Here is a 26494-nt window from a genome sequence, read left to right on the forward strand (position 1 = left end):
ATAATGTTAAATATCCCATTAATTATTATTACTACCACATGCCCGAATAAATCCTACCATAAACATTAGGCAAGTAGGTAAACAAAGAAATAACACTTCATGTGATGAATGACAATAAAAAACATTTTTAAACAGTTCTGTCAAAAGACAGCCTTGAGAATGTTTACTATATTCTTTCATTTTTTGATTATCTGAAGTCACAAATACAAATTACAACATGTAAAATTTCAGTCAAAGCTCTTGAAATTAGTGGAAAACACACATAGTTTGAGAAATAGAACCTAACCAGACTTAGTTTAAGTTGGTTATATCATATATTTAGGCAGAAATGTATTTTTTTAAAAACCTGAAAGAAGACTACAAAAAAATTTGTAAATGCTTCATCATATAAAAAATAATCAGGAAAAATTGCTCTCATTAGTACAATGTCAGCAACAATATTATGACAAATAGTTTATCTACAGCATTTCTATATTATTGTGTGCTTTACATCATGTATTTACTCTGGAAATTGCAAGTAAAGTATGTGGTTAAAATCCATGAAATCTTAGAAAAGCCTACTACTTTTACACTTTAGCTGAAGGTTAATTATAAAATATACTTAATTATATCTCCTGTGTGGGTAAACACCTATTGCATTCATTATCTTAATGTACTATAAAAGTAGAAAGTATAGCCCATTTAGGAAAGACATTTTTTTAGTGTATATGGGTACATACCAAAACAGGGTATATCAAAATAAAAGTCAGTTGATCAGAGCATGTATGCAGAAAATATGCATTGAATTCTATCTATCTAGTGATTCCTTGTGCTTTAGGAAAATTACTTGGGCAAATGAGTAGAAGATATTAATACTTGTGATTTTAAGACAGTCTTCACTTTTATGGAATAAGGTATTATGTTTATTTCTTCATCTGCTGATAATGTTCATTTGCTACAAATAATCACAGTTCACTGAAACTACTTTACAATGGCATATAGCTTTAGAAATCAATCTCTTGCTGTACTAGACATTTCAACTCAAATTTCAGAGCTGATTTCACATACTATGAATATATACATATTTTTGTTTCCCTCAACTCAAATTCCCCAATTTTCCTTTAATTGTATAATGGAAAGGTATTCTTTCCATTTTCTGTAATGATCAAAAATCATCATTAAATGTTATATTTTTACTACTATTTTAAAGAACCCTACAACTCACCCAGAGTTATACTGCAATCAAGGGTTTAAACATTTTGTACTTTATCTCCTATTATCTCCTCTTTTCTTACATATCAAAATAAATGGCTTTTTGTTCAAATTTTTTTTCCTGTGAGTATGAAAAAGAGAAAAAGGAAGAAATACATTATCTGATGTTTTAATGGCAATCTTGATTGTAAGATAAAATTAGTATTTAGGATTGCACTTCCAAATTTGGGGGAGGTTAATTTTTAGCATGGTTTTTTCATTTTCCTGATCATTAATTTTCATTTTTATCCTACTTCTTGAATCTGAAGTAGAACCATCCTCCTAGATAGATAATGAAGGAAGGTCAAAACTAATATTTACTGACCTCTTTCTTTATGAAGATTGCAAAATGGAATTATGATGGATTTGTGAAAGTTTACCTTAGAAGATTAATAAGAAGATGATCTATTTTCTTGGAATAATGACATAGTAGAGTGCTAGACTTTGAGACTAGAAGACCCAGGTTCAAATTTCATCTTTGGCATTTACTAGTTTTGGTACTGCACAAATCACTTAATCTCTATCAACTTCAGTTTTCCTCATCTAGAAAATGTAGAAAATAACATCTGTTACATTTATCCCATAGATTATTATGAAGAGAGACTGCAATGATAATATGTAAAATGAATTTAAAACTTTAAAGTGCTATGTATATGTACCATATTGGTAAATATTTAAGGCAGCAGGAAATAGCAAATTTAGGCAATTGAGAATTAAAATAAGTAATTAATAGTTTGAAAAGAAAGTTATTAAGGAGTAGGTATAAATTAAGATCTTGAAACCGAAAAAAAAAGACGAAAATAGCTTGTAAATATTACTGGAAATTAATGACATCATCCCAAACTCTGTTTACACTGAAGTATTTGGAAGAGTAGTTTATAGAATTTTATACTGAAAACAAATAATGGTTGGAAGAAGGGTTCAAAGTAAATGATAGTTATTTTTGTTATAGGACTTTGATATTTTTGACAGAAATTAATTCACCAATAATCTTAAAAAGCAAATTAATTTACTTATTTATAGTTTTTACATGTATTATATGAAAAATATTACTTAAGAGTATTTGACCTAAATATTATAAGTTTATTTTATAATATGGTATTCATTCTTGACAAACTAATTCCAGTTACTATAGATCAATTTCTGTCTTCCACTAATCAAATTACATTTATCAGAGTGTTTTTAAAAACATGATAATTCAATTGTTTAATTTGATGTTATTATACTGTTATTTTACTATACATTTTTAAGGAAAATAGCATCTTCAAATATATTTCACATGTTTTTTGGTGTTATTCTACAATAATTTTATATTTAAAAGTCAAAATAAATTTCTCTTAATTTAAATTTAGTTAATCCCAATTTAATAAGTATTCATTACATGTGTAAAACATGGTATTGGTCAATGCTTGGTATAGCAAGAAGAATAAAATATGGTCTTTTCCCTCAAGGATCTTACAATAATAATGGAAAATACATGAAAATTTAATAAAAGGGAGACTATTATAATAAATGCTTAAGAGCAGTACTAAGATCTATAGCATTCTGCTGTGAAAGTCAGAACAATCTTCCTTCAAGAAATATGTTTTAAAATGAATCTTAAAGGATCAAGTTGCATTTGACCTGGCAGACATTAATATGGGTTGTTAATAGAGTAAATAGTCAGTTGCACTGGGGAAGAGGGACTTAAGGGGAATAACAATTATGTGTAGGAAAGAAATTAAGTAGGAGCTGGAAAGATAGGTTGGGGTCATTCTAGTTTTACGAATAACTATGAACCACTGAATCATTTTGACTATTACAGATATCCAAATTAACTACAAAGGATATATGAAGGAAGATGCTATCTGCATTCAGAGAAAGAACAAATAAATTGTTTGTATAGAATGATTTTTACTTCTTAAATTAAGAACAAAATAAAATTAAACAAATAATCTGAATGATCCCATGATAATATGTTTTACAATAAGGAATGTTTTTGTATAGACTGTATATGATGTTTTTATATAGAATAACACAAAAATTATTTTCATTCAAATGAATAGTTCATTTCTTTTATTTAAAAAGGTGATATTTTGATTTGCTTTTCAAATTATTTCTTGAGAAATGTGTTGTTGTTTCATTTCTAGGTTAGAAGAACAAAAGAATATTTTGTCAGAATTTGAAGGTGACTTGAATGAATTTATTTTATGGTTGAAGGAAGCAGAAAGCATTGTCAGTATCCCTCTTGAACCAGGAAATGAACAGCAATTAAAGGATGTACTGAAAAAAGTCAAGGTAACATATGATGTTTTCAAGTTTTTGCTTAAATATACTTTAAAAATGTTTCTCTCTCTCTCTTTCTCTCTCTCTCTCGATTTGTCAATCATTATGTTCATGTTTCTACACTAAGAAATTTGGTCAGTAATTTACTTTCTCTTAGCCTTACAATAACCAGTCTTTTTTAAATGATGGTGTCATGTTTTCTATTACTTTCTTGTTTACTTATGTGACATTTCTATATTTCCAAAGGTGCTCTTGAATGGCATAGATCTTTTAAAATTAAATTTCATTAAATTAGTTTTATTTTGAGGTTAATTATTATATGGCGATGGAGCATCACAAATTGAGCAAAGTGAAAAATCATTATTTTAATACATTTCATACTATAGCTTAAGTTTGTAGACAGCTGGAGATTCCACAAGTATCTTACTGCCAAATTGTTTCAGCCTCAAATCAAAAGGGTTCTAGTTGACAACTGTAATTGGTTGTTCTTTTTCTCAGAGCTAACACAATGGTCCTAAATACAGACAAGCCAATTTATAGAATTTTTGTATTTATCTTTCTTAAATGTCTATTTATACCCTAATTGTCTCATGACTAGCAAATAGATAGTTGATTCAACTTATTTTATTTTAATTCTAGGATCAATTAAATTCAGGTTTTTATATAGGTGTATATAACACAATATATTATATATACATACATCTATATATAGACTTACATATATGTATATCCATGTATGTATATATACATACATATATATGAGTTTATATACATATGCATTTATACAAGATACCTACTAAGTATAAACAGAAGACAGTGAAGGGGGATGTCAGTAAAACTCATGTTTAAATCCAGCCTCTGAAATATACTAGGGGGAAAAAAAAGAATGAATGAAAGGAAGAAAGAGAAGGAAGGAGACACACACACACACACAAAGGAAAGAAAGAAAGAAAGAGAGAGGAGGGAAGTAGGGAGAGAAGAAGAGAAGGAAAAAAGTATAAAATGTTGTGTTAAGTACTAGAAATACAAAGACATAATCAAGCCAGTCCTTTTCCTCAAAGGTCTTACTTTTGGGAGATAAGATAGATAACTAAAAACAAAATAGTTTGAGGAGTAAAGAATATTGAAAGCTATTGGAATTAAGGAAGATTTAAGAAAAGATATGAGACCTGAGCTGAATCTTGAAACAAGATAAGAATTCTGAGAGGAGGAGATGAAAAGAGCATTCATTGAAGACATATAATTTGAGATATGCAATAGCCAGTGATAGGAAATAAGTTGTCCTGATTAGTAAATTAACTATACTCCAATTTTACTAAATAATATAGTATATAAACTGGGAAAATGTGGTGTAACACTGGAAAAGGAGGTAGAACTAGATATGAGAGAGAGAGAGAGAGAGAGAGAGAGAGAGAGAGAGAGAGAGAGAGAGAGAGGAGGGAAGGGAATGGGGGGAGAGAAGGATAAATGCAAGTCTACTAATCTCAGATAGAAGATTGGATGACTTATAGATATAAGTAAATGATAATATCTTTATGGAAATAGGAAACTTTGGAGACAAGACATCTTTTTCATGGGGTTTGTAAAGAAAGATGATAAGCTCTATTTTATATTGATTATTTTGAAATATAAGTAGATCTTGCCAAAACTGGCTTCTGGGTTTCAAAGAGTTTTAAATCTTTGGAACATTTAAAAGTAAATGAATAAACACCAAAGGGAAATGTTATTATTGGTAATTTAATAGTCCTTTTGGTTTGAGCATGTAGATAGGAGTATATGTATAATTACATCATTTGACAAGAAATATTTTAGTATTAGAGAAATAAATAGCAGTGTGAAATCAAAACTTAAATTTCACTTTCATATTTTTACATCACATATAAATGATCCCATTTCCTTCTTGGAAATCTTTGTTTCCAGAATATCTTTAAATCCATATGAAGTAATATAAACTGCTAGTTCAAAAATCAAATTGATAATTCACTTAGCAAACATTTCCTAAAAATTTTACCTGTATGCAAAGCACTGTGCTTTCAGAGGAAATGAGGGGTAGAAAAAGGAGAATAAGAAATAACTCTTATTCTCAGTTAATTTATAAACTAGTCAGTGAGATAAGAGGTTTATAGAAATAACTATGACAGTTTTCATAATAACAAACATATATATTCTGGTAGCACAGATTGCCTCTGAGAAAATAAGGTAAAACATTATGTTCATATTAACAGTTGATATGAGCCTCTAATGATATCTTGCTGTGGACAATGAGAGATTATGGGGAGAAGGGAATTTTAAAATGGACAATGTGAGCAAATACATATATCAAATAAAGAACAGGATATATTAGGGAAATGATGAGAGAACAATATGGCTAGAATATAAAAATAAATTTCAGAACCAGAGAATGTAAATCAGAGCTGAATCACTGAGAGCCTTGAATGCCATTTAAAAGAATCTGGACAATATTTGGAAGGCAGTGGGATTCATATATGATGAGAACTCTACAAAGCTGAAGGAAATTTTATAAGATTCACAAATTTGAACTAAAGTACCAAAGTCTGGAGGTTGACAACTAGGGCAATGTCAGTGTAAGAAAGAGAAAGAGATTTAAAAGATATCACAGAGATATAATCAATAGAACTTGGTAACTGACTATATAACAAGGTAAAAATATGAGGAAGGTTCAAGGGATGATTGTGATCTTTTAAATCTGGGACAATTATGTTCATTCCCATTTTTCCTTTTTTTTACATGGGAAGTGTTCTACACACACATACACATGCGCGCACACACACATACACACACAGACACACATACACAGTATGTTAACTTTATAACTTGGGAAATAGATGAAACTTTCAAATCTTAGATAATTATTCCCATATTCTCCCAGTTGCTCTTTTACTCTCAGAATGTCTTCATTCTCTGGTGAATATTGCTCACTGGGCAGAATCACATATATTAAGACAATTGTATATCCCATCATTAATGATCTGATTCTGTTTAAGGAGTTACTTATACTTGAAAGTTTGAAAGTCTATTGATGAAATCTCGTGTTACAATTACAGAAAATAGGCAACAATTTTGTTTGCTAAAAATAGGTTTTCTTTAGGGCATTATACAACATGTCTTTTCCTAGAACAGAGTGAACTACCTGGAAACCAGCAGTTTCAGTATGTCACTTTTGGCCCATGTGGAACATCATATTTGACTATTTGACCAAAACATTTCATTTGATAGATGTATCAATAGAACAAAAGATAAGGAGGTTGAAAACCATGACAATTCATTGTAAATATTGTTGCATTTGTTGGTTTCAGTTACGAGTGGAAGAATTGCCAGCACGCCAGGGTATACTGAAACAATTAAATGAATCAGGAGGTACTGTTCTTGTAAGTGAAACCATAAACCCAGAAGAACGCGATAAACTGGAGAATAAACGCAAAGAGGCAAACCTTCGATGGATAAAGGTCAGATATACTGGCAATAGCCTCTTATTCTATGTCCAATGTGCTACAAGTATCTCTTTCTTTGTGTCGTGAATTATATGCTAAATCACCTATGTGATTTGTCACAGATGGAATTTGAGGCAATATTAGAAGAAAATGTTAAGTGCTGAAAAATCCAGTGCTCTTCTTCAACATCAATTATTTCCAAGAGTTGGGCTGAAAATTGCCTAAGTAATTAATTAGATGTTCAGTTGTGCATGGAGAGTCTTTAGAAGAGATGAAGGTGACCTATTAAAAAAGTAAAATAAAGCAAAATCCCTAATTCTCACCTAGAGGATTAAATAATGGATACATGAAATTCATGCAGCTCCATATGCATATACAAAAAAAAAAAAACACCAAAGAAACCCATAACGAATGTCCAAGCTATCTTGGGAACCCTCAACTTAAAATATGTCTCCTATTCTCTTCAATTCTTTATTTGCTTATATTTAATGAGGGCTTTTAAGAAAGTAAATAGATTTCAAAAACTTTCTTGTGCAATGCTTTTCTCAATCCCGAATATTTGCTACATATTTCAAATATATTTGTCATTTAAAATCCATGTTAAATAATACATTTTCATCAAAATACAAATAAGATTAAAACTCTTCAAACTTTGGATCATAAAAAGGAGATTTTGCAGAAGGAAAATATTCAAGAGAGTAAATGTCAAAATAATGTTTTCATTCTAAAATAGAAACATTGTCAATCAACAATTATTTGTTTATTTATCAATTTCCAACCTAATTGAAAGGTGTGAATGATGTTGCAGAGAAACTATTTTTTATGCTTAGGCAATTTAAAATGAAATAATCAAGGCTAAATTTAGAAATGTAAGAGGTTATTTATTCCATTATTTTAAAACTATAGTGTGAAGTTTGTCCAACAGATTGTCTAAATAATTTATTTAATAACTAAAACAGATGGCACATTTATTGGAGTATAATAAAGTGGTATAATATATGTATTGGTTTTCTATAGTAAGAGCAAAATAGCAACTTAAAAAATAAATATTTTTAAACAAAGTATAATTTTAAACCTAAGAACTTTCAACAAAAATAAGCAAATAAACATGAAACAAGAGGCAAAATGTGACAGAAAAACCTTGGTTTTTCATAATGATTTTTAAAAAAACAGTAAAAAACAAACAAACAAACAAAAGGTTTTTTTTTGGAATCATAGATCCAGAACTATAATGGACTTATTTTGTAGAAGCGGAAACTGAGGTTTATAGAGATTAAGTAACTTGGTTAGGGTCATACAGTTAATAAATTACAGAGCTGGAATCAAGCTGCCTCTCTTTTATGTCCTTTTCAAGTCCTATTTGACAAAGTTGTCATCTTTTGTACTGTTTTTTCTTCTTTCCCTCTTCTTTTAAAAATGTAGTTTTTAAGTCATTATTTGACAAAAATTGCTGGAAAAACTGGAAATGTCAGAAATTCAGCATAGACCTCTATTTCACACCCCATACCAAAATAAGGTCAAAATGGGTACATGATCTGAGCATAAAGGATGATACCATAAACAAATTAGGAGAGAAAGGAATAATTTACCTATCAGATCTTTGGAGAAGGGAAGAATTTATGACCAAAGAAGTACTAGAGAACAATATAAAAGGCAAAATGCACAACTTTTGATTACATTAAATTAAAAAGGTTTTGTACAAAAATACAAAAGCAGAAAAAAATCTTTACAACCAGTGCTTCTGATAAAGGTTTCATTTCTAAAATATATAAAGAATGGTGTCAAATTTATAAAAATACAAGTCATTTCCCAATTAATAAATGGCAAAAGAATACAAGCAGACAATTTTCAGATGATGAAACTAAAACCATCTATAATTATATGAAAAAATGTTCTAAATCACTGCTAATGAGAGAAAAGCTCTAAATCACTATTGATTAGAGAACTGCAAATTAAAACAACTTTTAGGTATCACCTCATATCTCTCAGATTGGCTAAGATATCAGGAAAAGATAATAATAAGTATTGGAGGGAATGCGGGAAAACTGAGACACTAATGCATTGTTGGTGTCATTGTGAACTGATCTAGTCATTCTGAAGAGCAATCTGGAACTATGCCCAAAAGGCTATCAAATAGTGCATACTTTTTGATCTACCTGTGCCATTCGGTCTGTATCCCAAGGAAATCTTAAAGGAGAGAAAAGAATTCACATGTGCAAAAAATGTTCGTATTATCTCTTTGTAGTAGCAAAGAATGGAAAAATGAGTAGATGTCCATCACTTGGGAAATGGCTAAATAAGCTGTGACATATGAAAGTAGTGGAATATTATTTTTCTATAAAAAATGATGAACAAGCTGATTTGAGAAAAACCTAGAGGGATTATATAAACTGATGTTGAGTGAAACAAGCAGAACCAGGTATGCATAGTACTCAATACATCAAGAATGTATGATGATCAACTATGAAAGACTTGATTCTTAGTGGTTCAGTGGTCCAAAGCAATCCCAATAAAATTTGGATAGAAAATACCATCTGCATCCAGAAAAAGAACTAAGGATACTGAATATAAATCAACATGTGTTATGTTCATTTCTTTTTTCTGTTTTTTTTTATTTCTCCCATAGTTTTTCCCTTTTGTTCTGATTTTTCTTTCCCAAAATGATTTATAAAGTAATATGAATTAAAAATAAATAAATTTACTAGAAAACAATGTAAATTTAAAAATTAAAAGTGTAGTTATTATATATAGTGCTTGCACATAGTAAATGCTTAATAAGGGTTTATCAACTTATAGATATTACATGAATGTTGTCAGTATTTTATATATATATATATATATATGTTGATATGTGCACACCCACAATGTTCTGATTCCACTAATTCCCATATTCCCTTATCTATTTCATAGATATCATTTTAAAGCACCATCACAATAAATATTGTAAAGTCTGAGTTAGCTCCCTGGAGGCCTTAGAATCAGCTGGAATCAGGATAAGCAAAAGTCCTTGGTCTTTAGAGGGAGAAGGGAAAGGGATGGACAAGACTGCCATAGGCTGTCCACAACCTCCCTTCTCTTTGTCCACCTCCAAGACGACTCTGGCTTGTCTCACTCCACCTTCTAGCCCCTTCTTACAATTCTCTTGACCCCAAGCATTGAGCTAGCATTAACTGTGAGAAGAGAAATTCCAAACATGCTAATAGAGTTGTTGTCCAATAGGTAATTAGCCTTAAGTGCTTGGTTGTCTGATTCAAGTGCACCTATTCAAACTTTCAGCCCTTTACAAATATGATTCATTGAATCATCTCCAGTTTTTGAATCTCTAGATTGTTTCTAATTATTCTCATGATTATAAATTGTGAGTCTATGGATATTTTATGTATCCAATTTAAGGGCAAATAACAATTTACCCACCTTTGTCCTATTTTGTTGTCAATATGCTTTATAAATTTGATTCATAACTCTAGCTTCTTCCTCTGTAAAATGAAGGGATTGTTTCAGGAGATTTCTAAGTCCCCTTATAGTTTCAACATTCAAATATTTTTGTGATTCTGAAATCTAAGATATGAATGGAAATGATAGTTAGTAAGCCATCATCTGTGCCTTGTTGTTTTCAACTCCAGTGTCTCACTATCTGTTTTCATGCTTTTCCAGGTATTAGGTCAGGCCAGGCTTAAGACTGATTGAAGAAAAAAGAAAATGATCAGATCAATACATAACTTGTTATTCCTAATAATTAGAGATGCTTTTAGTGAAATAATTTTAAAGGAGATATTAAATTCCCCATTACTGGAGAATTTCAGTTGGAGTTTATATTCATTACACATGTTTAAAGGAATTGTTTTTCAGGTGCTTATTGGGCTAGATGGCTTTTGAGTTCCCTGTTGATACTGTAAAGGTCAAAATAACTAGACTTCTCCCTTCTTCACTGAGTGAACTTCCTTCCCTCCCACCCTTCAAACACAACAAGGAGATGTGATTATTAATATTCTTATTATAGGCAATAAATTGTCTAAGAGGAAAATTTGAAATATTATTCTGTAATGCTTAACTGGAAAATGAATTTATATAGTGAATCATTGATTCTTTTACGACATATTTATCATTTAATTTTCATATTAAAACTTTTACACAGACTTTTAAAAATAAAAAATTAACCACTCTGCATTACACAGAGTAGTAGGGCAAAGATAACATGGATGCAGTATCTATTCAAGGCGGTCTACATGCTTTTAATTAACAATTACTTTAAAATGAATAAAAATTAATAATTTATTGGGAAAAAGGAAAGAAATCCCCTATTAATCTTGGGCTTAAAGGTAACATGTTTAAAATAACCTCTTCTGGCTATATAAGTTATTGCCCTACAGTGGTGATTGTGAGCATAAAGGAGAAATAATATATTATATAATATAATAATAATCACATGCTAATATAAAATAAAATTTTGGCTTTTATTTCTGCATTGCTTTTGCTTTCATAATATTGACCTTGTAAACAGAAGATTTTCCTTCTTTCTATCCAAAACAATAATGAAATAACATATTCTATCATTCTACCTTAAACTGAACTTGAGAGAAAACAAAGACTAAATAGATTGTAAATTCTAGCCTAGTTTCATTTATTATGATTTCCTATAAAACCAATATTTTGTTCAAAAATGAAAATGATGGTATTTTTGTTAAAGGTCATACTAATACAGAGAATAAAATTCTGTCATAATCTTTATACCCATGCATCAAGATGTTTGAGTTTATTTTAATAATTAAACATCTGCTTCTGTATCCAGATAAGTTGCCTACCAAGGGCTTCAAAGCATAGAAAAGGGTCCCTGAGCATTGGGTTGGGTGATGTATTTTTTTTGGTCATATACCACCTGCCAGGACACATAACAGATCAGTAATGGGTTTCTTACCTTTTATTGTGTAGTAAATGGATTGATAGATTACTCCTAGGGCCAGTGAACCATGGAATCAGAGGTTCGAGGGAAGGAGTTTATCACTTTTTAATGTTATTCTTGTCTGGTATCAGCCAAGAGGGATGAGGTAGATTATCAGAGAGTAAGCTGTATGCTAGAATCACCATTCCCCTCATTTATCCACCTTAGGCTTTAAGACAAGGCTACAGTAAGATTATGAAGGCAGTGCTTGATGGAGACATTTTGTTTTGTTCCCTTTTAATTGGTCTGTTGATATGAAAACTAATTATAAAACATTGAAAAGATGATTCTTTTGTTTGTTAGGATAAATCATCTTATTCTGCTGAAGCGATAAAAAAAATCAGAGTGGAATGACATGTTTAATTTGGAACATTTTCAATATCACTAAGAAAAGTAGTGTATCTTTGGCTTGACTGACCAAGGATTGAGAAAACTGAACAGGGGTAGGAAAAGTACTGGAAACCAAAGTCATGACAAGGTTATGGTTTAGACACCAAGTTGATCTTGATAGTTTTGACTGATAGATTTGGGTTATTTATAACCTGAATTACCTGAAGATTAATCTTAATAGCGCGCGCGCACATACACACACACACACACACACACACACACACACTCTCTGTCTCTCCCTTTCTCCACAGAGAAGTATATGTGTGTGTGTATATATATTGTCACACACAATATTTTTTAAAATATATACATAGTACACATGTATGTGTGCATATATGTATACATCCACACACACATATGAAACCTTAAAAACGAATTACTTATGAAATTAGCATATTAAACAATCTCCTAATTCAGATTTTATTATGGATATAGTCTTTGGAAATTCTTAGCTTCTTCAAGGCTCCACCTCTTTAATCATCATTGATTTCCTTTTAGAGTCTTCATTTTGTAGAAATACCTAGGCCATCACTTTCATCCCCTTTTTAGTTCTGTTCCTGGCTTCTAGACTTTCAAACCATGGTTTCTTATCTTTGAGCTTCCCTCAGCTCCTAGGGTCTCCTCATCCAGACATTTAAGAATGTCTGAGGTTTTCTCGACCTGAAACATCCCTTTTTCCTTGTATTTGTATCCTTGGTATTAAGAAATGCTTATTTCCTTCCTTCTTTTCCTCTTAACCACATCAATGTTTAAATTAATCCATGTCTCATGAATGTTGTCAGTCTTTCTTCCAGTAGTAGAAACTACAACCTGTTTATACTTTCTCCTACTGTGTTTCCTTATTTACATTGTGGCATAAATCTCATAATGGATCCATCAATATGCTGGAGGCCTTTTTCTATGCCTTTAACAGTACTTGGGTTCTGGGCCAGCTAGGTGGCACAGTGGATAGAGCACCAGTCCTGAAATCAGGAGGACCTAAGTTCAAATTTAGTCTCAGACACTTAATACTTCCTGGCTGTGTGACCTTGGGCAAGTCACTTGACCCTAATTGCCTCAGCAAACAAAACAAAACAAAAAACATTACTTGAGTTCCTTACAGCACTCACATTGTCTCTTTCTTGTCCTTCACTCTTACCATATGACTGATTCACCTCCTTTTCCAATCATATATTTATCTCCTGGATGATATTATTTATTCTACATCCTGCAAATAGTTCATTATAAGCAATGTTCTACAGACCAATTAGATTTATCATATCTCCCTTCATTATCCTTCCAGTCACACACAATTTTGACTTTTGGTGATTATGATTTTTCATGATTCTTAGCCACATAAAAATAGATAAATCATTCTATATGAGAAGATATCTATATCTATTTCTATCTCTATATCTCTAAATCTTTGTGTGTATATATATATATATATATATATATAGTGTATATATATGTATGTATACATATTTTTTTCTATCTATATCTATCTTCATATGTAAATATATCACTATCAATATGTAGATAGATCTATATCTCCATATCTCTATGGATTCTTTATTTAACTTATCAATATTAATAATTCACTATTTGATATCTATAGAGATAATGAATTACAGAATGACACTGTGGGGATAGGATTGTCTGATATCTGAGACTACTCAGCTATCAAGTTGTCAATTAAATACTCGGGCTACCTGTCATTAATACCATCTAGTGCTGGAGGGAGTTCTTGAGTAGCAAGCAAGCTTCCTCTGTTTTGGGGAAAGCTGACTCTTTCCTGCTATCTCCATCTCCTTATATATAAGGGTATTGTTTTTGTTTTTTAATTTTTTTTTTACCTTTTGTCCAGGAATAGGCATCAATCTGAATTACACAATCAAATTTTGTCCCATAGCTGCTCCCAACCTACTAAGGAAAATTTTCCACTGATCCCTTAAACGACTCTGTGTTTTACCGATTTGCCTCCAACACTTTGACATACTCCAATTACTTGTTGTTTTTTGATACAGACCTATTGTTTTAATAGTATAGGGGATCCCAGATGAGGAATCTCTCACTACGAATTCATATCTATAACTGTTCTGGAAAAAGTATGTATCTGAGGCAAAATCTGAACCTAGATCTTCTTGAATCCTTGAAATTAATTTTATATATATATATATATGCTAAACTGCATCTCATTATTATTGTTGCTATAAAATAAAAGGATCACTTTTTTTATCATTTAAAGCACTAGAAGAATATAGATCCTAGAAATTTCACCATTAACAACACTTCATAGTTTACCAGTGGGATGTATCTTTTTGTAAGAATCATTGGTAGAGTGATAAATTAGCCCAAGGTAGTTTTGTTGTCCCTTGTTCAGTGGAAACAGGAACAAATCAAGCAAGGTTACAGTGAAAGTAAGTGGATAGTATACATTTCATATCATTATATTTAGTCTTTTTGATAACTTAATAAGAAATGGACTCCAAGTATTAGAAAATAGGCAATCTTCACCCACTTATTCCCTCCACCCCCAAATCCCCCATCCCTGTGGAAAGGTAAGCAGATGTTCAGTTTCACAGATTTTATATTAAATCCAAGAACATTGCAGAACCTCCTAAATGCAAACTATTATTAACTAAACCATCCCATTAAATTAGTTATCTTTCTATTGTTTACATTATGAGAAAGAAGTTTCTATAATTGTCTCCATTATGTACAAAGAATTAGTATTTTTAAAGACTCATTTTAAGTTTTTTATGTATTTCATATCACAAACAACAAGCATTTATTAGGAACTAACTGTGCAATGGGAATATAAGTAAACTACAACATTCCTGCCTTCAAGAGCTTAAATTCTAATTGGTAATGTATAATAACTTCAAAATATCTTTCGTGATGTTATGATTACCCCTTCCCCAATTTCATCATGATATGAACACTAAATTAAGAATAAAAAAGTTTTATCCTCTTCCTAGATCCACTGCTGTGACCTTAGGAATCTTTTACTTTTTTGTGTCTCAACATAGCTATTCATTCAAAATGGGAAGATAATTAATTAAATAATTATGGTGATTAATAATTAAAATAAATAATAATTTAAAATGTTGCACTCTCTCCATCTCACAAGATTGGTGGGGGAATCCAAAAAATTGTGTATAAGAAAACACTATAAAATGCAAAGTACTGTTTTTATCATAATGTCTGGCACATATTAAACCATTAATAAATTATTTTTCATTCATTTAAATGTATCATGGCATCATCTTGTTATTTGTTTCCATGAAGTTTATTTGTTTCAACAAGACTTAGGATGGTTTTACAAAGTCATGACCATCATGACGATTTGATTTCAGCAATGATTTCAGCAATCAGCAGAGGTAGCAGCTTCAGCTAGTGTTTGCAAGTATTCCTGGTAAATTGTAGTAGATATCTTTCTAATCCCTTTTGTATTGAATTTGGGTTCCTCTAAAAAATGAAGGATAAAGGGTTGTACTACAATTATCTTTTGTTATTTCAAAGAAAGTAAGCTAATGATTTTTTTTTAAAAGGGAGAGACTTTTTTTTTTCTTTCTGTTCAAGTCTGGGTTTTAGCTAATAAAAATAAATGTGATCCAAAACAAAATAATTTAAAATATTTATTAATCACTGATATGAAAAATTTCTCTCATCTTGGTTTATATGCTTAATTAATCACTATTAAGTCTCTGAAAATTAATATTCAGCCCATTGATGTCAGTCAGTTAACTAGCAACTAATAAGTGGTTACTCTGCACCAGTCATTAATACCAAGAAAGGCTAAAAACAATCCTGTTTTCAAGAATCTCCCAATGTACTGTGGAAAATGAAACATAAATAACTATATTGAATTTTAAAAGATAATTGCAGCATAAATTAGAGCTAGTTTCAGACTAGGGATCTAAAATTAAGGAGGAATGAGGAAAAAGCTTCTTGCAGAAGGTAAGATTTTAGCTAGGACTTGAAGAAATATAGAAAAGCCAGAAGGTAGAGATGTGGAGGGAGAGTTTTCCAAGTGTATGCTCAGTCTAGGAAAAATGCCTAGAGTAAGAAGGAGGGTCATATTCAAAGAACAGCAAGGAGATTACTAGGCTGATGCTCCAAAGAGCTCAAAGAAAGAAGAAAAGTACCTATAAAGTACAAAAATATAGTAGCATTTTTTTTGTAGTAGCAAACAGGAAACTAAGAGAGTACCTACTCATATGTTGAGGAATGCCTGAACAAAACGTAGTATATTAATATAAAGTGATACTATTGTTCCAGAAGAAATGACAAAAGGGATGGTTTCAGAAAAACATGGGAAAATTTGTATGAACTAATAATAAATGAAGTGAACAGAATTAGAAGAACTATATATAACACCAACATTATAAAGGCAAATACCTTTAAATGACTGGAGAGTTCTCATTAATTTACTGACTAATCAGGATGAGTATTGATGATGATAACTGATGATGATACCTGCCTCCTGATAGAAAGGCAGTAAATTCAAGATGTAGGGTGAGACAAATGCTTTTTGATCTGCCAGTATGACAATTTGTGTTGTTCAATTTCATATTTGTTATAAGGGTTTTATTTTTTTTTCAATAAGTGTAGAAGGAAGTAGGAGGGAGAGAAAATAAATGCCTTTTAATTGGGAAAAAGAAAAGGAAAAGAAAATTATTTCTCAATTTAGAAGCGATAGACCCATCAATCAAATTATATTTGTATGCTTCTGCTACATATACATCGAATACAGGGGAAAGTCTATTATGTTGAAGTCCAAATTAAAAATGAATGTATTAGTAGAAATTACATTCCAAATTTACAGGACTTATATATGAAGTAGATTTTTCTTCCCAGACTTTGAATATTTTTTATATGTTTCTTTCTTTGGGTGGGCAACTTTGAAGACTAGGAGAATTTTGTTTAAATGATTAGATGTCTTAGGTAGAAAGAGATGAGGGTAGTTGAAGGGCAATTGCTACATTGTGATAGTATAATATAAAAACAGTATAAATAGCTTGGCTATAGTTCAGCTGCAGTTTCCTGTCTTCATTTATAAACAGGACAAAAATAAAATAATCAGATTCTTTATTATAGAGAGTCACCATTACAATTGACAGGTGCCAGAGATGACTTGGAATTATTCCACAGATTTTGCTAGAAGTGAATGCACTATATGGTTTTCATAGGCTATCATCTAGGATAAGGAATTTGTCATATATTTCTCTTTAACTTTTATTTCTTCAATGTGAAATTTGACCTAATATGATTTTTTTATATTTATAGATTTTAAAAATAAAATAGAAAACCTCTAAAGCTGATTCATTATTTCTTTTGGGGTTCAAGATATCTATATCTTTTCAGATAAAATAGATCTGGGCAAAACTTTCACATTGGAAAATCCTTCTCTGGGTTTCTTGTTTAAAACATATAACAATATTCTTTTTCATGTCCTTTTGGCAGAGTACTTGCAGCCAAATTTAGTTACCAGTTTTGTTTTTCTTCATTTGAGAGTGCAAGCTCAGTAGATAGTGCTAAATTATCCCTTCCTTCCTTCCTTCCTTCCTTCCTTTAGTTTCCTTCTGAATTGTATAGCCACTTTTGCTAAAGAACTCTGATTTAACATTAAAAGGCTCATTCCTTCAGAAGATATGGAAAATCTATCATAATTGTATTCTAAATATCTACAAGCATATATTTACTGTTATGGGCAGCTAGATAGTCCAGTGGATAGCATGTCAGGTCTTGAGCCAGAAAGAACTGAGTTAAAATCCAGACTCAGACATTTACTAACAGTGTGACCCTGCACAAGTTATTTAACCCTGTTTGCCTCAGTTTCCTCATATGTAAAATCAGCTGGATAAAGAAATGGCAAGCTGCTCCATCAGTATCGCTGCCAAGAAAATCACAAATGGAATCATAAAGAGTCAGACATGATTGCAACAATTGAAAAAAAAACAAATGTTTACTATTGTTAATATAGTAATGTAAACAAGTATTCAGACATTTCCTGTGGGCAGAGAAATGCTCTGAAACCTGTTAATTTGGCGAATTGCTGTCCTCAAGAAATATTGATGTAGAAAACTCCTTGGAATAGAAGTTTGTGCATAGATATATCAGGTTGGGAGGAGGCAGGGACGTTCAGTTGGAGTTTAGATTTGGAAAGAAGGGAGCACAGAGGTCAAGTACCACAACTGTAGTTGGGAAAAAAATGAGACTAAGAGATGCTACTGTAAGCTTGATTTATAAACGGAGGTAAGGTCTGTGCAAACTGCTTTAAATGTATCTAGCCTCTACTCATTAGGAGAAAGATTAACTGGAATAGATAAGCTGCTTTCTTTTTGAATTGAGTAAAGAGCACCATGAAGGTTTAACTCTCTTCTGTTCTTCCCTTTTGCCTGAAGCTTGCAGCATGTTTGAGCCTTTTTTTCTCCTTAAGTCATTTCTAGTTCTTGATTTCTTTCCTTTTATCTATGCTTGATTATAACTTATCTAGGATGATGGATGGATGGATATTAATTCTATACAGGGGGTTACAATGGAGGAAACCTGTGAAAAGCTTTTGAAATAGAAAGACAGAGAAATGATGGACTTCTCTCTCTGATGATATACTAGTGTGGTTCTGTGCCAAATGAAAAAGAATTTCATGGTTTTGATCATCCTAGACTTCAGTTGCCTTATTCCTCAACACTCTGCCAGTCCATTCATCACCTATGTACTGACCTCACTTTATTGCCTTCCAAATTTTGACCTTAGAATAAACAAATTCGTGTGTGTGTGCATGTATAACATAGATTATATCTATATCTATGCTGTAGAATAAATACATACACACACTATATGTACATACACACATATATACATATAGAGAGACAAACAGAGAGGGGGAGAGAAACAGAGAGATAGAGAGAGAAGAAGAGAGAGAGAGAGACAGAGAGACACAGAGAGAGAGAGAGAGAGAAAGAGACAAAGAGAGAGAGAGAGAAAAAATATCTGAAACTGGAAACTATTGGAGAGTGCCTGTGAATTGGGGAGTGAAAGAACAAAATATGATAAAAAAAAATCTATAATGGAAAACTATTTTGATGTAAGAAATGACAAAAGGATGTGTTTCAGAATTTTCAGAAAAAGCAAGTAGAACTAGGAGAAACGTTTATAAAATAATAACTTTAAAAATTTTATTTATGGAATAAAATAAGCATTTATCAAACAGTACAGTAAAAATATGAGATATATATGTGTGTGTATATGTAAAATTTTTCTGTACATAGTTTTAATCAGTACTTTCTCTAGATACAGATAGCATCTTTTTTGTATGTTCTTTATAACTAATTTGGGAATTTTTAATAGAACAAATAGCTTATTTATTCAAAGTCATTCCTAAAATAATATTATAGTTACTATATAAAATGTTTTCTTGGTTCTGCTTATTTCCCTCTCTTCATTTCCTACAAGTCTTTCCATGTTTTTCTAAGATCATGAGTTCATCATTTCTTATAGCATAGTAATTTTTCATTACAATCATATACCACAAGTTGTTCAGGCATCTGATGGGTTTCCTGCAATTTCCAATTCTTTGCCATTATAGAAAGCTGCTATAGACATTTTAGAACATATGAATTATTTTTCTTTTTCCCTAATCACTTTGGAAATAGAGTATTTTATGGTTTTGTAAAACAAATTTAATAGACAAATACTCTGCTTAGCATAAAGATCACCATGATTTTAGGAGACTGATGATAAAGAATGCTACCCTACCTCTTGGCTGGTAATGAGCTAAATATGTACAAAGAAGCCTACATTTTTGGACATGACTAATATAGCAATTTTTTTACTTGATTATAAATATTTATTACATACTTTTTTTGCCTTTTTCTCTTTTTTTAAATGTAGTAGGTAAGTAGTAATGGAAGGAGGTGAGGAGAGAAAAATGTATGCCAATTTTTTTTAAAAAAAGCAAATATGTGACCAAAAAAAATTGATTTATAATGTAAAAAAGTCCTCTATAATGATTGCCTCTATTTTTTTTCCCTATTCACTTTGCCTTTCCGATTTTTCACCTAACTTCATCACTTAATTCAAAGTACTATCTCCAAGATCATCACCAATGTTTTCATTTCTAAACTCTATGGTCTTTAATAGGTCCTCATCCACTTTAAACTGATTGAAACATTTGATACTATGAACTAACACCCCTCTTGGATACTTTTCATTCCAAGAGTAGTCCTTCCTGGTTCTCTTTTTACATATCTTAATATTCCTCTCCAATCTCCTTTGCTGGGATATTAAATATACTTATTTATAACCCAAAGTGTCCCCGAGAGTCTTTCCTGGGCCATGATTTTTCTTCTTTCTACACTCTTTTAGTGAATGCCTCAGTTTAGGTCCCATGGGTTCAAGTAACATGTGAATATAGATTAGTTTACAGGTAAGTATTTCTAACCCCTATTATCTTAATCTCCATGTTCACTTCACCAATTGCTACTCCACCATCCTGCTAAAGGAGGTTTGCTACTGATAAGACATCAACACTGCCCTCTCATCCTCCACATCCAATCAGTTTCCAAGATTAATTTCTATCTTTACTTCTAAAATATATAATTCTTTTTTCTCTATCACCATCCTCATTCAAGTTTTCATTATCTCTTGTATATTATTGCAATATTCTTCTAATTTCTGGGCTTACAGTTTCTCTGTCTCCAATATGCTACATGGTTATCAAATAATTCTTCCTAAAAACAAATCTGATCATGTGTATCTCTTGCTTAAGAACTTTGAAGGTCACCCTGCTTCTTCTAGGATTAAATACAAACTCTTCAAATTGACCTTCAAAATTTTTCACTATTTGACTTCACCCTACCTGCCAAGCTTATTAAATATTATCCCCATTTTACTTTGTAGACAAAGTGACTTGCTTGCTTTTTCTCAAACTCTTTTTAGCATTGCTTATCTTACCTCTATCTTTGGCAGAAACTATCTTTCTTATCTAAAATACTTTGAAATAATAAGATTCTGTATCATGGTGGTAGCAGTATCAGAAGAGGGAAATGGGTATCTTGGGGTTTGCTGGCTAAGTTTCTTAAGGACTAGGTCTTAAATCAAAACCAATTTGATTTTAATTGGCCACCAGTAGATCCTAGGACAAGCTCGTTTGCTCATTTTTTGAGTCCTGATTGATTCAGATTGAATGTAAATAGCTTTGACCAGAAACCTTGAGGGTCTGCTTCTCCCAGATTCATTTGTACATTTATTTATTTATTTGGATTTTTTTGACAAGGTGAAAGAGAAGATTCTTTGCTTCCATTATTACCTAACCATAAGTCAAACTGAGACCTATTGAAGAACTTACCTTAAAAAGATCCAAGTCTTCCATTTCTTGCAGGGCCAGTTCTAGTCTTTGTGATTTATATCTGGCCACTGGACTCAAATGGCTCTGGAGGGAAAGTGAGGCAGGTGACCTTGCACAACCCTTCCTCACTTAAGTCCAATTCACTTGCATATCATAACATCCCTTCCCTGATGTCATGGTCCTCTTCAAGAATAAAGAATAAACAACAATAGACAATGAATGTTATGAAGGAAGAAATGATGGGCCCTTGACAACTGTTTGGATTTGGAGTGTGAGAGAGAGTTGAACAATTGTAGATAACATATATTTTTCAAGCATGGATAATTGAAAAGTACACTCAATAATAAAAATAAGAAAGTTCATAAGAGTGGATACCTTGAGATGAAAAGTATTAAGTTCAGTTTAGGACAAGTGGAATTTAAGATGTCAGGAAAATATGGGTTTAAGTTCTGACTTTGACATATACTGACTACGTGACTTTGAAGAAGTCACATGACTTCTTACATTCTCTAGACATCTCCTTAAAACAATTACCATTGACATTGTAGAAAAATTGCCAATCTACATTAGTTGTAGTCTTTTCCTCACCATGAGTTTCTTATACTAAAAAAAAAAAAAAAATCAAAATTCTATGCCATCTCTCTCAAAAATTCAATTCTAGAACTTAAGCAATCAGTATTTATTATTTACCAAACTTTGGGAGACTCCCTTGACCATTATCAAAATCATAGTTGGAAATCAATAATATAAAATTTGTAAGATTTTACATTGATGATTTGTTGGAATCCTTACTAACTGCTAAGTAATTAGAGTTGATCTAATCTTACAAGAAGTTGTTTTGGCCAGAACCTGAAACAAGGTACTAAGTAGAACTAATCAAGACAAGGCTTGTGTTCCCACCTTTACTCAAAGTCCACACCTTAAAGCTCTTTGGGCCAGAGAGCACTATGGGAGAAAACCCATAATCCCATTCTCTCAGAAGGTTCACATATAAGGCGAGACAGCCATTCCAGAATACATTTTTTCCTCTTGGCTGGCTGATCGCGCTAGACTCGAGAGAAACGACTCTGCTGCAGAGAACACTTTTGATGGACTTCAGTGGAGCTACGCCAGAAGCCCTCTCTCCGCGGCAAATTGGTGGCTGGGCCCCCCAGAAGGAGATAAGAGAGATCTTCCATCTCTGTTGGAGACAGAAGAAGGCAGAGGCAGAGGCTGAAGGACAGAACCTTTGGATTTGGAGACATCCGAAGGGCTCTAAGCCTCTAAACTGGCTGTCCTCTGAGAACAAACTCCAACATTTGAACTCTTAACATTTGGCGCCCAAGCGTGGGAACCAAATGTATGTTGCTGCTGCTCTTGCTCCAATAAGAAAAGCATTTCCAAAAGTTATGCTATTACATTATATGGATGATATATTGGGTTGTGCACCTGAGGAACAAATTCTAGAAGCATGTCTACAAAAAACCATAGAAACACTAAGATACTACAAACTTCATATCGCTACAGAAAAAATTCAAAGGCATGCTCCTTTTCAATATTTAGGATATGAAATATATCCTAAGACACTTACACTACAAAAACTGTCTTTAAGAACAGAGAGGTTGAACACCTTAAATGATTTCCAAAAATTAATAGGAGATATCCAATGGATGCGTCCAGTATTAGGTTTAACTACCAATCAATTGCAACCCCTATATGACATTTTAAGGGGAGACACTGCTTTAAATTCACCATGCCGGCTTACAAAAGAAGCTCAAGAGACCTTGAGAGAAGTTGAACTGGCTTTATCCAATGTAGTTGAGAGAGTAACTCAAAAACCCTTGGAAATATCAGTTTTTGCTACGAAAGAAGCACCCACAGCAGTCCTTCATCAAGGAGACAGTGTGATAGAGTGGGTGAACCTCCCAGCACAACCAGAACAAAGCCTTACGCCTTACCCAGTGCTTGTGGCTAGAATTCTATTAAAGGCCATTAAGCGAGCAGTACAATTATCTGGGACAAGACCTGACAAGATATATACCTTCTATACAAATGCACAAATTAATGTATGCTGTGAAACCATCCCAGAGTGGCAGATTTTATTGGCCATGGCTCCAAATTTTGCACATGGATCTCCATTAAAGATAACCAGACTACTGCATAATTGGCAATGGATTTTTGAAGAGAAGGTTTCTAAGGTTCCTCTTGAAGGACCAACCATCTTTACAGACGCAGCCAAACAAAATATTTGTGCTGTATACTCTCATGATCTAACCGTAAAAAGAGTAGTCAGAACTCCTTTTCAGTCCACTCAGCAGAACGAATTATATGCGATCATGCTAGCTCTCACTTATTACCCAGGCGACATAAATATAATATCTGATTCAGCCTATTCAGTAGGTGTGGTACAAAGAATTGCCACAGCCCAAATAAAATTTGCAGCTTCTAATATATATCAGCTCTTTAAGGAACTTCAAGAGCAAGTGAGAAAGCATCCAGGAAAGATTTATATCCTGCATGTCCATTCACATAGTGGACTTCCAGGTCCTATTTTTGATGGAAATTCAAAGGCAGATAGCCTTTTAACTATGTTGGCCAGTACGCCTTTATTTCAGGAGGCCCAGGAATCCCATTCTAAATACCATCAGGCTGCTCGAGCTTTGCGTTTACAGTTTGGGATTACAAAAGAAGAAGCTAGGAGCATAGTGAAAAGCTGTACAGCTTGCCTTCCCTTCCACGCTCCTACACTGCCTCCAGGGAAGAACCCTCGTGGTTTGAGACCCAATGAAATCTGGCAAATGGATGTGACTCATTATAAATCTTTTGGTCGTCTGTCTTTTATCCACGTTGTGGTAGACACCTTTTCAGGATTCACTTTTGCCATACCAGCAGCAAAAGAGACAGCCCGAGTGGTCACTGAATTCCTCATTCAAGCATTTGCAATTATGGGTGTGCCACAAGAAATAAAAACAGATAATGGACCGGCATATACCTCCAAACATTTTGAACACTTTTGTGCACAGTATAAGATTCTACACACTACTGGCATACCCTTCAATCCTCAAGGTCAAGCAATAGTAGAAAGAAGAAACAGAGACATTAAGACACTCCTCCAAAAACAAAAGAAAGGAGGAGCCACGGGTAACCCTAGAGAACTTCTAAATTTAGTTCTCTATACCATTAATTTTTTAATCTTTGATAAAGATGCACTGGCTCCAGCAGACAGGTTTTATAACCCACCAGAAGAGCAGTGTCCAGTGCGAGCAGCTCCACTATCTTTAGATAATCGCCAGGTGATGTGGAGAGACCCAGAAAGTGGTGAATGGAAGGGACCAGATAGACTAACTGCTTGGGGGAGAGGATTTGCTTGCATCTCTACAGGTGGAGAAGGAATCAGATGGGTGCCTACGAGCCGCATTCGCCTTGTCCATCGCAGAAAGATGGAGCAGACCCTTGAAACAAAAGAGAAGACCCAAGAAATATCGGGTGGTTCTGTTGCTGATTGTGCTCATAAGAATTATTAGATTCCTGGCACATGAACTAATGGACAATGGAATCCTATTGGACTGTTTCTAGGACTTATGGACATGTGTAAATTTTCAGATTGATTCTTGTTATTTGTTACATTACTACTAACCTGTGTTATATTGCTATGTGCTCATGTAAATTATGTATAATGCCTCCCATATTGATGGATTTATGTATACCATGTATATCTGTTACAAAGTTCTGGCCCATATTGATGGATTTATGTGTACCCCCTCAGAAACCCCCTATGTTTTAAAACAAAAGAAAGGGGGGAGATGTTGGAATCCTTACTAACTGCTAAGTAATTAGAGTTGATCTAATCTTACAAGAAGTTGTTTTGGCCAGAACCTGAAACAAGGTACTAAGTAGAACTAATCAAGACAAGGCTTGTGTTCCCACTTTTACTCAAAGTCCACACCTTAAAGCTCTTTGGGCCAGAGAGCACTATGGGAGAAAACCCATAATCCCATTCTCTCAGAAGGTTCACATATAAGGCGAGACAGCCATTCCAGAATACACTTTTTCCTCTTGGCTGGCTGATCGCGCTAGACTCGAGAGAAACGACTCTGCTGCAGAGAACACTTTTGACGGACTTCAGTGGAGCTACGCCAGAAGCCCTCTCTCCGCGGCAAATTGGTGGCTGGGCCCCCCAGAAGGAGATAAGAGAGATCTTCCATCTCTGTTGGAGACAGAAGAAAGCAGAGGCAGAGGCTGAAGGACAGAACCTTTGGATTTGGAGACATCCGAAGGGCTCTAAGCCTCTAAACCAGCTGTCCTCTGAGAACAAACTCCAACATTTGAACTCTTAACAATGATTGATACCTTTTCCTCTGTATCTGCCTTTCTGAATTCTCAAATTAAAACTGCATCACAATGGGATAAAGATGAAACCGAGCCCAAATGCTGTATAATAGATGGTCTAGGGTTTGGGTCCAAGTTTTGGAAAAGCTTGGCCAAGGCTGAGGTCTTGAATGCTGTCACACCTCCTTGTTTAATTTTATATAAGGGAATTTCATTTAATTGTGTATGGAGAATGTATGACAAATATTTCCAAATAAGCCTTCAGGGAAGTTTCATATAAGGATTTTGCTAATGTTTGGCGAATCATTATTGGTGAGGATAAAAATATTAAGATAATTATTGCCATGATGATTTGTATTTAAAGACAATTGAAATAAAATACATCTTTTAGATTGTTCAGACAAATCATTTCTCAAAAATTTTGTCATTTATGTCAAGATCAGAACTTTCTTTTGAAATCTTTAAGGTAAAATAAATTTCTTGATTACTATCAGAGATAGAAATGTACAGACTTGCAGCTGGAGGATGATGGAAGCATATCAAAATAACTTTCACAGAAAATTCATTTTTCAGATG

At 32.7% G+C, this 26494-nt stretch overlaps 1 protein-coding gene across 1 annotated transcript in view; it reads left to right on the plus strand.

The window, feature by feature from the left end:
• The window catches only part of DMD (dystrophin), a 2219276-nt gene that overhangs the window by 1327717 nt on the left and 865065 nt on the right, over positions 1 to 26494 (plus strand). The window contains exons 46-47 of the mRNA XM_051991017.1: positions 3360 to 3507; positions 6813 to 6962. Coding sequence (XP_051846977.1) covers positions 3360 to 3507; positions 6813 to 6962 — 298 coding nt within the window. The remainder of the gene's footprint in view (positions 1 to 3359; positions 3508 to 6812; positions 6963 to 26494) is intronic.

The sequence above is a fragment of the Antechinus flavipes genome, chromosome 3, assembly GCF_016432865.1.
Source record: "Antechinus flavipes isolate AdamAnt ecotype Samford, QLD, Australia chromosome 3, AdamAnt_v2, whole genome shotgun sequence".
NCBI classification, from domain to species: Eukaryota; Metazoa; Chordata; class Mammalia; order Dasyuromorphia; family Dasyuridae; genus Antechinus; species Antechinus flavipes.